The sequence below is a fragment of the Centruroides vittatus genome, unplaced genomic scaffold (assembly GCF_030686945.1).
Source record: "Centruroides vittatus isolate TY-2023 unplaced genomic scaffold, ASM3068694v2 contig_1112, whole genome shotgun sequence".
Lineage (NCBI taxonomy): Eukaryota > Metazoa > Arthropoda > Arachnida > Scorpiones > Buthidae > Centruroides > Centruroides vittatus.
In genome coordinates this window covers 702,172-715,326 of record NW_027120714.1, presented here as the reverse complement: position 1 = coordinate 715,326, position 13,155 = coordinate 702,172, and the positions used below count along the sequence as shown (strand labels likewise).

The window sequence follows — 13,155 nt, the reverse complement described above, 5'->3', positions numbered from 1 at the left end:
TTTATTAAAATTATTTTTCGTTGTGGAAGTGATTTATTGTTTTTAAATAAGAGAAGGCCGGATTGTGCATTGTTAATTATAACCACTTGTGTCTTGATATTTTTTTTTCTTTTTAGTAAAATCTTTTAAATGTTTAATTTTTATTTTATAAACATTTTTATCATTATTTTAAACTGTTTTATGACGTTCTTCTGTTCGTAATAAACAGAAATTATGTTTAGTTTTATAAGTTATCGTCAGATGGCGATAGCATGTCTTTGAACTTAATTTTAAAAAATTCGAAATTACTGTTTATAAATTTTGAATGTTTTTTTGCCTTCATTTATATTGATTAATATTTTTTAATTCTAAGAAATATTTTAAAAATTATTTTATACGTTGTATTTTTTATTTTTTTTACAGTTTTATAATTAAATAGGTCTATTTGTTTCTTTTAAAAGTCACTTTTAAATATTTATTTTTAAAATTATTATTATCTTTTTAATTTTAAAATATATTTTTCTGTTTTATTTTTAAAAAATTAAAAAATGACAAAATAAACCATTGTATGTTTTCTTGGCAATTAACTACCACCATGAACTAATTAAGTGCCAAAACATTTTTCGAATTATGTAATTGCTTACGTTGTTTTTATACATTTGTATTTTTTTCTTTATAAATAATTTTACTTTAAATTTTGTTAAAAATAAAAATATAATTTTGACCAAAATCAAATTTGCTTTATAAATTATTTCTAAATAGTTCACATTTTCGTTACGAGATGGCGGCGTTGCGCAAAACTGGACAATCGATATCTTTCGGCGTTCGAAAGAGTTATTTATTTTTAAAAAAAATAATAATAAATTCGGCGTTAGGCGAAGAATTTATTCGTAATTCCGGATTATTTTTCGATATTCGGCGTTGTTTTAAAATATAAGAATATTATTTTATTTTATATATATGTTATTATTATTTAATATTCGCGTTTCTTCGGGGGGAGGCGAGAATCGAGTGGAGCTAACGTAGTCGGCGAGTTTATCGACGAGAGTTTGGCATCCACCCACAGATCTCATCCACTGCAGAGGAAGGCTCAATAACGCGCTCGCAAAACCGGTAATGCGGTGTCTGGCCGGTGACGTCACCGAAGAACTCACCTAGGGAAAGAAGGCGGCGATAAATACGAAATGGGAAAAAAAATCACCGGTCATCTCGGAGATTTGACGCATCGATTAGGAAAACAGATCAGAGAAGCGATAAGTTTTGGGGCAGCGTCAAACCCGACGGTACAATGGACGAACCGCACTGTGACGTCAGAGGAGAAGACACTACGCAGTCTCGGGTTTTAGAATCGTTGCCTCGGTGAATGAAGACAACATAACGGTTACGTTAAGCGCTTCGGATGGTCGACGAGCAACGAGAAATATAGAGGAAGGTGGCGAGACAGGATGGCAGCAGAAGTCAGCTTCACCAAGAGGGCAGCTGCCGAACTTAGCAGGTGTTTCAACGGGTTGACAGTCAGGAGCAAATCGGGTACCACCGCCGGTAGAACACAGAACTACACGGTTAATCGAACGGACAGTTCGATCTTAGAAAGAAGAAGGGCACACAGAGCTTCCAGGATACGCGACTACCTGGCCACCATCGTCAAACCCTGTTCCACCCTGGACATGTGGCAGGATGCGGGATTCCTGGTCAGGTTGTTCTCTTACGTGGCCACACGAGACAGGCCCGTTCTGGCCCAGGTGTGCCGAGCGTGGAGGGACGTGGCCTACCAGCCCGGTTACTGGAAGGGTCTGATGCCCATTTTCAACATGAGAGAGATCAGAAACTGCGGAGGAACCGACGGTCGGAAGAAGATGTACCATTCTATCGAGAGAAGGGGCCTGGAGGCCCTGTGCCTTTTCGGTACTAACGATAACGACGCTTATCACCTGGCAGCTCACTTCCCGGCTCAGTTCGTCAAACACGTGAGACACCTGTCTCTGAGATGCTCCAACGTGACTGACAAGGGTCTCGAGACTCTGTTGGCCACCCTTCAATTCGTTAATCAATTGGAGCTGTCGGGATGCAACGAGATCACGGACGCGGGATTCTGGGCAAGTCTCTCGCCCAGGATCGTATCCTTGACACTGACCGACTGCATCAACGTAGCGGACGACAGCGTTTCTGCCATTGCTCAGCTCTTACCTTCGTTGTGTGAACTCAATCTTCAGGCGTACCACGTGACAGATTCGGGTTTGGCCACGTTCGGGCCGAGACAGAGCAGTTCTCTGTCCGTCTTAAGACTCAAATCCTGCTGGGAGATAACAAATCACGGTGTGTTGAACGTGGTTCACGTATTGCCCAATTTGAACGTACTTTCTCTGTCGGGTTGTTCTAAGATAACGGACGATGGCATCGAGCTCTTAGCCGAAAATCTCAGACTCCTCCGTGTTCTCGACCTGTCCTGGTGTCCCAGAATCACGGATTCTTCTCTAGAATACATCGCCTGTGACCTCACGTTGTTGGAAGAGCTAACTCTAGACAGGTGAGAACAAACCCTTTTCCGTTAATAACTCCGCTCGAGGACCATCCATGGTCGCACGCGCTTCTTCTTCCTCCCCTTATTTATGGCTATAAATTACATTAAAGTAACCTTCCGGGGAGGGAGGAAAATGCCATTATTTTGAATCCTCCGAGGTTTAGTTGCCATAACAACCCTCTCGTCTCCTACGATTCTTCGATGGGTCAAGGTTCTTTTACCATTAATTCGACGGTAGGAATCAAATCCAATAACAACTGTCGTCATGGTAACTGATTGGCGGAGGTGGACGGACTATATTTAGAAACCAGAGGACCTGGATTCTCTTACCTGGATGCCGCCGTAACCGGATATAATTTGCATACTCCGGATACGTCACCAATACATTTCCTATATAATCACCACGCGAGTGTGGTGTACGGTTTTTTTTTTTTTTTTTTACCAGGGTACGAAATGTTTCGGTACGGGACACAGAAGTTTTACATGGAAGCGTAGGAAATGCGCTTCGAAACGGGGTTTTGGTACAGTGCCAAAAATGCTCCAGAAAAAGAGAGACCATCGGTTACACTTACATCACTCGACTACTTCTAATTAATTACAATTAAAATGTAAATTGTAATTAACGAGTTACAGAGCGATTATCCGTGATTAAACGGCCGCGTTTAGTTGGTTTAACCGGACGGTTATCGTCCAGAAAGGGGGGCACTCTTGAGGGATTTTGTAGGAAGCCCCATATCTGTTACGATTATTTCATCTGGAAGCTATCGATTGTTCTTCGGTTAGACGATTTTCGCCAAAGAAGACACACCCAATTCTGTAGGTTAATCGTTGCCCAATTTGAAAAAAAAAAAATATATATATATATATATTCGGGGAGAATGGCAGAATTCGGACCCCTTTCGTGACGTCTCCAAAATCGCGTGTCGTCATCTAAGTAAAGTAATATGTCTACCGACGCCTTTCCATTTCGATTAAGTCGATTTCCTTTTCTGTTCTGTTCCTTTTCCTTCCGTAAACTATTAATAAACCAGGATATTGACCACGCGGCGCGAAACTGCGCGTTCTACGTTCCGTAACACCGCCATGTACCGTAAACGGTACACGGCGCTACGACACCGTTTTAGTAGGTAAACGTGGAAAGAAGAGAGGGAAAATGGGAAAATTTCGGGAATAACGCTTGCTGCAAAGGGTTAAAAATGATGACGTAGTACACTGTAATGTGGTACGCTACAATGGTCTTAATTTCGGAAAATTTTGGAGCAAAATGTAACGTTAAACGGTTTGTATTTTTTTTTTCGGATTGACGACGATGGCGGTTTGGGGGTGGAAGTTAAGCCAAGTTACGAGGGGTTAAAGGCCGCCGTTTTAGAATTCCTATAGGGGATTGGTCAATTGTTCGATTGGAAATATTTAATTGTTTAATTTTAGTGAATTTCGTCTCGTTTTATTGGTTCTTTTCGAATGACGAAGAGGACGTCTCCGGAGAATTTCAACAGATTTAAGACACGACATAGCTTTTATCACTCTTATTTTTCTTTAACTTGTCTCCGCCATTATTCTGTCCAACGAGGGAATAAAACCGGACAAAAAAAAAACAATATATATTTTTTGGCTCTAAAACATTTATTTTTATTCTGTTTTTTGCAAAATATTTCTTAAAGTTTATGTTTCTTTTAAAAAATAAACAATCCAAATGGAATTGTTTCTCGTATTTAGGTCACAGATTCGCTCCTTCGTAAGTAAATTACTTCTATTATGTATATTGTCAGAAAACAATTGTTTTCAATTGTTTAAATATTCCTCTATGATCTAATTGAATCGTCGATAATTCTTTGTTTTGTTGTTTTTTTTTATTATTTAAAATTGTTTTGATTCCAAAATTCCTTTAAAAAATCCCAATTGTGGAATATGTCCAAGTGCGAAATGTTAAATAACACGTGTTCTTCCGTCACGTGTCATTAGTTAATTTTTTTTTTTTTTAAATTGTTTTGTTCGAGGATTTTTTAGTGTTTAAACACAGTAGAAATTCGCCATTCGATTGTGACGAAATACACGCATAGATAATACACACAACAACAGGCGTAAACGTAAGACGTGCTTAATTAAAATACACACTCAAACAAATAGACGTGTATGTTAACACCACGCGCGTAAATGCGCGTAGAAGTAACTTATACATACAAACACAACATTTACAAGTACAGTATACTACACAAGAGCACGCACACGAAAAGGACAAAAACACGTATCTAACCACAATACGTGGTGTTATAGATACACACGCGTACAGTTTTTAGTATCCTCATTTTTTTTTATTTCATATACCGGGTATTTTGTATACAAATCGAAAACACGGATCGACCCCACTCGACGCAGCAATTGTTTTACTTCTATAGTAGTGTCTAGTACAGTAACAAAGTCACACAAGAAATACGTGGAGGGTATTCGAGGGAGAAACACGAGATTATTATTACGCAAATGTAAACAAAAAAAAAAAAATAATAATCTTTGGGCAAACACCTCGTTGTTCCTCTTTTTTTTTTTTTTTTCTTGTGTTATTCTAGTGTCGGAAGAGAGTACAAATATTCGTTCGAATGTAATCTGCGGAAATATTTGCACCCCGCTAACTGAGTACACTTTAATTTTAGGAGAGTCACACACACGAGAAGTCAGACGCGTTTGTTTGCTCTCTGATCGATTAACGTCACGTGATCTCCTGTTTAAAAACGTCATCGCCAATAATTCCAAATAACGGTTACATTCCGCGATTTTTTTTTTCCGAAAAATATCGTCTCCATTTTCGTAAAAAAGAAAAAAAATTACATCCTATAAATTCCGAGAAACGTCGAGCGGACAGACACACGAACGGACAATGTAAACATTCCGACGTCCGAAGCTCGGAATTAATTATAAGTATGTAAATTATCTGTAGTTTACTGTTACGACTCCCAAGCTAACTAGAGGTAAATAATTATGGTAATTTACTTACCTCTAATGACAGTTACTCGTAGTTTAGCCTTAATTATGACTTTCGAGCTAACTACGATTAACTAAAGGTGAGTAAATTACTGAGTAATTTGGCTTAGAAGCGGCAAATCGGGAATGCGCCTTTTTTTTGTGGTTCATTCCCGAATTAACTCAGTAAAAGGCTCATCCCCGAGTAATTTACAATAAAAAAGGCTCACCCCCGTTAAGTCGGGAATGAGCCTGTTTTAGTAGTGGAAAGGGTAGCCAAATCATCTCGCAACTTGTAATTAGCCCGAAAGTAATAAGGAGCGTGTAACTGAAATGATAATTTAGTTACGTCGACTGTTACGCAATAGATAAGCAGTTTCCCTGTTGTATAATGTCTTTAGAACCGGAATTTTATTGACATATCTTGTAGTTTAGCATCAGTTACGAAATGTCGTAACTTAAATGGTAAAATGACACACACAACTTGTCTGTTTGTCTGCGTTTTTTTACGGCGTAACATTCGATACTTAAAATGTGGCGTAACATTTAGTAACTTAAGAATGTAATTTTAGAGCGAATCGTGATGAATTATCGAGTTTTATTTTTGTTTTTTTTAGCTCGTTTTCGACGTAAGCAATTTTTTAAAAAATGCAGTTTATATTTACGTAACGACGGGCGCCTCTAGTGGCAGGCAGAGCCAATAAACTGTTTGTTTCGTATGAAACGGATTTTGTCATTGGCTGGCTTACCGAGCTGCCCGCCACCTGGACTCGAACTCATCGATCTTTATTGCGTTCCTATCAACAAATTACATTAACTTAGATCTTGATTTAATAAAATTAATTTTGAAAATTTATATTAAATTTTATATTTTATTCTACTTTTTAACAATGAAATTACGTAATTATTTTACGTTGGCATTCCAGAAAAAGAATGTTATACCCCCGAAAAAACGGGAATTTTTCGTCCATTTGAGGGAAAATTTAATGTTTAAACAGAATTAATGACGTATAAAAGTAATCCGGTGCGATTTATTGTTTAAATTCTACAAAAAAATGGGCGAATGATACATCAAATTTGATTCTTGTAAGCGACGCCATTTTGAATTTAACGCCATCTTATGCCACTTTAATGCATTCCCCCTAATTAAATATGGTGATAAATATCAACAAACGATATTATTTGTATGAGAAAATCAAATTTTCGAACCCTTCTGGCTCTTTTGTATGCATTCTTCTTACGCCCAAGTCCGAAGATACCAATTTTTATGCAAATTAGGGACGAGATAATTGGACATTTACGATATTTATCGAACAATAAAGAGCATTTGAATTCAATTTTGCAAATACATATCAGAAGATACGGAAAGGTTCATACATTATTTATGCAATGTGCGATAGGCAAATAGGAATTTGAATATCTTTTTTCTGCAGATATTCGATTCTCTATTTCCTGTAAGTTATTAACAAATCAATAATAAAGTGTATTTATGTACTACGTACGGTCGAACCTCCGAACCACGGCCATTAACGGGAACTTAAAAAAAAGGCCGTTGTTTCGAGGTTATTTTGCATGCAATTCAAAATGGCCGCCGTTGTTGGAGGTTCGACGGTATATTATTGAACCTTACGAACTAGAAATAATACGAAGATATTCTGTATTATTTTTATTGCTTCTCCGAATCTCCTTATCGTAACAATACCCCTCCGAACAATACAGAAGCCTTAGATCCATACGGATTTCCTATATGTACGGACTTTACTCTTATACATCAATACAGCGCGAGTACACCTCGTACATCGATACAACCGTAACCTTATACAGAGTATTGTGTAACGTATCGATCTACAATACAAATAGCTTACGAAATAACGAGCTGCAGATGTAAAATTGTGTTAATTTACGCGAGTGCGATATGGATATCGTATACAAATAAGGTTATTTGATCGCTACGATTTAATCGACGTTACGGTCGTCATTACCGTATACGAGAAACAAACGGTTCTATGAAAGTTACGTGGTCAATTAACGAGCTTTAAAGTATATTTGCACGAAATTTCAAGCGTGAAAAATTGCATGCAATGCGTTACATCAGCTTCTATTTGAGGTCTCAAATCGTCATCTGTTCTTTTCGTTTCTGTGTTTCGGGTAGTTCTATCATCACTTTATTTAATATATTTATTAATTATAAGCATTAACATTTGATTTTTTTAATAAGTTAAAGTAATAATCAGTCGAAACGACGAAAGAAACGGTAAAAATAGATCCATTTGCAACGGAGGATCAAAGTTCGAATCCGTTAATACCCGAAGGTTTCGCCCGTTTATACTTACGTGGGAAACAAACTAATGTTTCAGAAGCTTTTTGTCTACCCACGTCTGTTAATCAGACACTTGTTTCTTTACAGCCGTTGTTTACTCGACAGTAGGAAGCATTGCTCTCGTATGACGTAGAAGACCGATTGATTTGTGTCTTGTTTTTTAATTGAAAATGATCTATTTATAGAATACGAAATAGATCGAGAGTTCATCACACGTTTTAGATTCGTCTTCTGCCACGTAAATGGCCAAACGTAAACGGGAAAAGTACGTTTTAACGAGTGATTGATTATACACGAATACTCGAGTTGCTTGTCAGTCACTCGTTAATTGTATTCTTCCTCTCGGATTTCTCGATGTAGACAAATGTGGATGCGATTCTTCGAAATTTCTCTCTACTTTTCTCAATTTCTTCACATTTCTCATCGAAAAGTTTGAAAAATAGAATCACGTCTTCGTCGATAGAACATTGTTGTAACATCGATCGATAACAAATCTACTCGAAGTACGAGATTGTAATTTTCAGAATATGAATCTTCCTTGTATATATTATATATATATATATATATATATATATATATATATGTATTTTGATGTTTTGATACGGATTAAATGAATTCGATCCACGATTTTATCGAGTGAAACGGTCATTTGCGTGTTTTAGTATCCACATTTCTGATGGTTCTTCATTGTTTCTCGCATCGTAAACGACTTCTATTGACATCCTTCTGATTTCCTACGTGATGCGCTTCCATCTTAAATAATTAACTATACAAAATGCTTCAAATATTCTTTCGATGATGATAAACTACGTAGTAAATGAGCTACGTTAGAGAATGATGTTCCGAAGCCATTAACCTGTCGAAAAATGAGGAGGAATATTTACATTTTGAACCAGAATTGTAATATAAGCAATGTATTTAAAACACGCTTCGCGACTTCGGTCTGATTTGCAATCCCGAAGTTCTTTCGGTTTTCTTTTTGCTGCAACACTTTTATCGGATCGAATAGTGCCATTCAAATGATGGCTCCGGAGCCATATACGAGTCTCTCGGGGCATCCGTACGTAACGAAATGTAAAGATATTAGTTTAAAGTCTATCTTAACTACCGCAAAGAAATACGGTAGAAGAAAATCGAGTTTAGATGCATCAGGAAAGGGATAAAGCTGTAAACAGAGAGATGCAGATCGAAAATTACCGTCCAAACTTTCCATTAATTAGCCCGTGGTAGAAATGAAGTGAAGATAAAATTCAAATTAAACACCACAATTCGATTCGGTCAAATCCTAAAATAGCAATCCGGATTAAAGAAATTGCCTTTGCTTCAATATTTATAAATCCAATAAGAGTAAAAATCCATTTTATCGGATTTTCTCGAGTCCAATTTTATGTAAACCGATTCTTAAAATCTTAAAGGAAACTCGTTATTCTGTATCCAAAAATATAGGAAATTATCGTTATTCGTTCATTTCCGGTAGTTAACGAACACGAGAAAATTGATGTCTCGATGAAAATGTCATCCCCTTCTTCTTCTTCTTCTATCTTGCGAGGTAAGAACCCTCGTCTTTTTCGTTATACCGAGGAGAAACACTAGCCAAATTGTCTTAAACCCGCTCTTATCTCCCGCCTTCCTAGCAGCGGGAATGCGTGGAAGATTAAATTTCCTCACACGCCATCTTATTGTTCTTACATACGATGCAATTTACAGCATAAAAAATGTATTCCTACCAAAATTTGACCGTTAAAGAGATTTTGTAACTTGTTTTCTAAATTACAGATGCGGTCAGATAACTGACGTTGGACTGGGTTATCTCTCCACGATGGCCAACTTGATGGTACTGTATCTGAGGTGGTGCACACAGATTAGAGATTACGGTATTCAACACTTATGCAGAATGAGGAATCTACAAGTTATATCTTTAGCAGGTACGAAATGTATTATTATTATATTAAATTCTATACGTGAAGTCGCTTACGGGACGAAGCACAAGAGGGCCCTAAACCGCACCAAAATAAAGGGTACGTTCCAGTATGTACCGGTGAACTTGCCAAAGAATATCGGAACGCATTGCGGTTGACAGATGCATACTAGAATGTCGAGAACCCGAACGGTTTAGGGCACGCCGGTGCTCCAACCGGATGCGACCCGAATTATTGTGGCAAGTGTCTAAGAGGAAAACCTGTTTTGTCTGTTTAGGATGCCCTCTAATAACGTCTGCGGGTCTGTCGTCTCTGGCGCAGTTGAGACACCTTCAAGAACTGGAACTAACAAACTGTCCTTGTGTTACTAAAGAACTGATCCATTTTCTGCACGAAAATCTTCCCACGTGTCTCATCATTGAATAAGTTCCGATAGAATAGGAAAGATCAGCATATAACTGTTGCACTATAAGATAAATCAAAATTTGTTTATCATCCTATAACAGCAAAGTAGTTTAACCTTTTCATTCTATTACCATAGTTATTCATTTTTCTATTTTGATTTTTTCGAAACTTTCAGGTCGTCTCGACGTATACACCCGCTCGGACCAATGACGGAATATAATAATAATTTAAATACCCAGAAAAATAAATCGAGACTATTTTTATTAAATTGATAAAGTAATAATCGAAATTTATACTAATGTTATCTCGTCTCCGCCTTCAAATTAGCTTAGAGTGGCTAGATCAAAAATCTCGACCATAATACACCGTAGATCCTAGTCGTTTATCGAAATACGCTCCACTTTAACACTTCCTAAGCAATACTAGTCCATAGAATACAGTATACGATTTGATAGGATAATCAAATACCGGTTCAAATCCTTTATTTTCGATTTATACGTTCACCGTTGCTCGGGGCCATCTTCGTACTGGGGTTCTCTCCAAGGACCGGGTCGTGTTCCTCGAAGATCCCAAAACACCACGGTACAATTTGATATCGGATTCAAACGAACACCTTCATTTCGATACATTAACAACACAATAAGTCATTGTCTGTATTTTTTCCATCGAAACTCTACGAAATTGGAAATTTAAATCACAATTCGGTTGGAATTTCTTTTTCTTTCACATTCGTCGAACTCTTCTCTCCATATTCTGTCTGCAGCAGTTTTGCATCCGAGATATTACACAATTGCAATTATCAAATATTACAGCAATGATTTAATATTAAAAGATAAAAAGTCTATTAAACTTATAAAAATAGAAATATTCAGCATTATAAAGTTTCGGTTAATGCTACCTATGGTTCCAAGATGGCGGCTTCTCTCCGATTCCAGCCAGGAAACAGTGGGGACGCACGTTCTAACCTAACCTAACCTATTCTATTACCATAATTATTACCAACAAAATTATCAGAATAGGTTAGGTTAGGTTAGAACGTGCATCCCCACTGTTTCCTGGCTGGAATCGGAGAGAAGCCGCCATCTTGGAACCATAGGTAGCATTAACCAAATTTTCTAATATAATATTTTAATGAAAGCAAGTAAAAAAAAATGACTACGGTATTTAAAAATAAAAGTACAGTACGTAATAAACAAGGAAATTGTAAAAATCGTTTACAAATAACTGAAGCGCTCGAACTCGGTCTCTCCCGTATTTTATTAAAATAGCTTAATGGTATTTAAACCGTTAGCGAATTCGTCTATACGTTTGGCAATGATGATGATAATAATAATAATTTGATTCCCTTGGTTTAACAGACTTGGATTTACACGTAAGCCAAGGCCTCACATTTTAAAAATTAATGTTTAACTGAGAAGAAAGGGCCTTTTATATCTTAAGACAATGGTTTTCGACCTGGCTTTCGTGGTATTTCAGAAGGACGTGCAAGGTCGTCCCCGATATTTATTGGATGTTAGGTGTGCCCCCCACACACGCGCGCGAATGGTGCCAGCTTCGAAAACCATAGCTTACGGGCTAAGTAAAGATGTTTGGTTAAAATACGTTACGTAACACGCGAATAAATTTAATTTAAGTAAAATTACACGGAGAACGAGCCAGAGCCGGCATCTGTCGTTTGTAGACGAATGGTTTTTGCAATTCTAACCATTCTAGTGTGCTTCGCAAAGTGTTCATTTTGTGTAATGTAGTTTAGTGGTAAAAAGTACAATGTAAAAAAGTAATACGAGATATTTAAGATTGCTCTACGTGAGGTAAAATTATTTTGTAATCGAAGACAAATATTGTAAAATGTGATTTCATAAATTAAAAAAAGGAAAAAAAAAACAATGTATATAGGCCTATAATCCAGAAGAAAATCTTTAAAAATTGTTATTAAATACAGTATAACTGTTGTGAGTCTACATAAAAATCATTACTATGTTTCATATTTTAAATGTTACGTGATTTTTGTTACGTATTGATTTCTCGCTCGACCAAAGACGTTACACACTTCGTATGCCTCGGTGACCATTTATAATTGTGGGAATTGCAAAAAGTTATGGTTATTATAGAATCTAGGTATTATTATTATTATTATTTCCAAGGATAATTTTAAATAAATTAAGATCTACCTACGTACGAACATTTTCATAAATCTGTAATTTAGTTCTAAACCAGAGAATTGCAATATTGTTTATGGAATTCCTCTGATCTGGCATTCTATTATCGTCTAATGATGTAGAAAGATTTGTTTACCGGAGTAAATCCTTCTAACGAGTAGAAGATTTTATAGATGTTATCTGTTCGGATTAACTGTTGACGTACAAAAAATAAACGTAATTACCTACCTGTACACTAACCTAAATATTTACAACTTTTGATTTTACACAATTAAATCTACTTTGGATTCACTTTATTCGTATACAAGAAGATACAGTCGAGCAGATAAATCGATATTTACACCAGTAAGAAGTCATTCTGGCAAATTAACAGATTCGACACATCTAAACCTTTCATTTATCTAGTTATATAGTCTAGAATTATAATAGAATGTCTCCACTTTATTCCTAATACTTGCACACGTTTGCAATTGCCGGATGACTGAAACCATTATATACAATCGGTGTTTTAATATCTATATTTGCAGTACTGTGTTACCAGACACATTGCAATGTCATATTAGAGGAATTCTATACGTGATATTTGTTATTATAAAAGTAACCTGCAGTTACAAGTGTGAATTTTGTCGGTATATTCCCAAAGCGTGCCTCAAGACTGTTGGCAGATTCTAGAGACTTGTTATCTGTATTGTATGTATATATATATACATGTACATGTTCACGGGGTTCTCAACGGGCTTCGTTGATGCAGCACAATGTTTTAACCCGTTCGTAGGGGAATAAAATGTTCTGAGCTCCTTAGATATTGGCCTTACAAATTACTCCACTTGTCCCCGGTAGAGAAACGACCAGAGTCGACGGAATGTGGAAAAAGTCACGTTAAAAAAATTGGGAACC

At 36.7% G+C, this 13,155-nt stretch overlaps 1 protein-coding gene across 1 annotated transcript; it reads left to right on the top strand.

The window, feature by feature from the left end:
• Positions 1–979: 979 nt before the first annotated feature.
• LOC136976972 (F-box/LRR-repeat protein 16-like) lies at positions 980–10,674 on the top strand. The gene is made up of 3 exons (XM_067272376.1): positions 980–2,506; positions 9,552–9,700; positions 9,972–10,674. The coding sequence occupies exons 1-3, from the start codon at positions 1,425–1,427 to the stop codon at positions 10,118–10,120; spliced, it is 1,380 nt and encodes a 459-aa protein (XP_067128477.1). The 5' UTR covers positions 980–1,424; the 3' UTR covers positions 10,121–10,674.
• Positions 10,675–13,155: the final 2,481 nt, after the last annotated feature.

Bases quoted from the DNA above. Each gene is read 5' to 3' on its own strand.
- LOC136976972 (XM_067272376.1), top strand. From the start codon at position 1,425: ATGGCAGCAGAAGTCAGCTTCACCAAGAGGGCAGCTGCCGAACTTAGC. The intron at 2,507-9,551 runs GTGAGAACAAAC...TCTAAATTACAG, and splicing joins GAAGAGCTAACTCTAGACAG to ATGCGGTCAGATAACTGACG. The intron at 9,701-9,971 runs GTACGAAATGTA...TTGTCTGTTTAG, and splicing joins ACAAGTTATATCTTTAGCAG to GATGCCCTCTAATAACGTCT.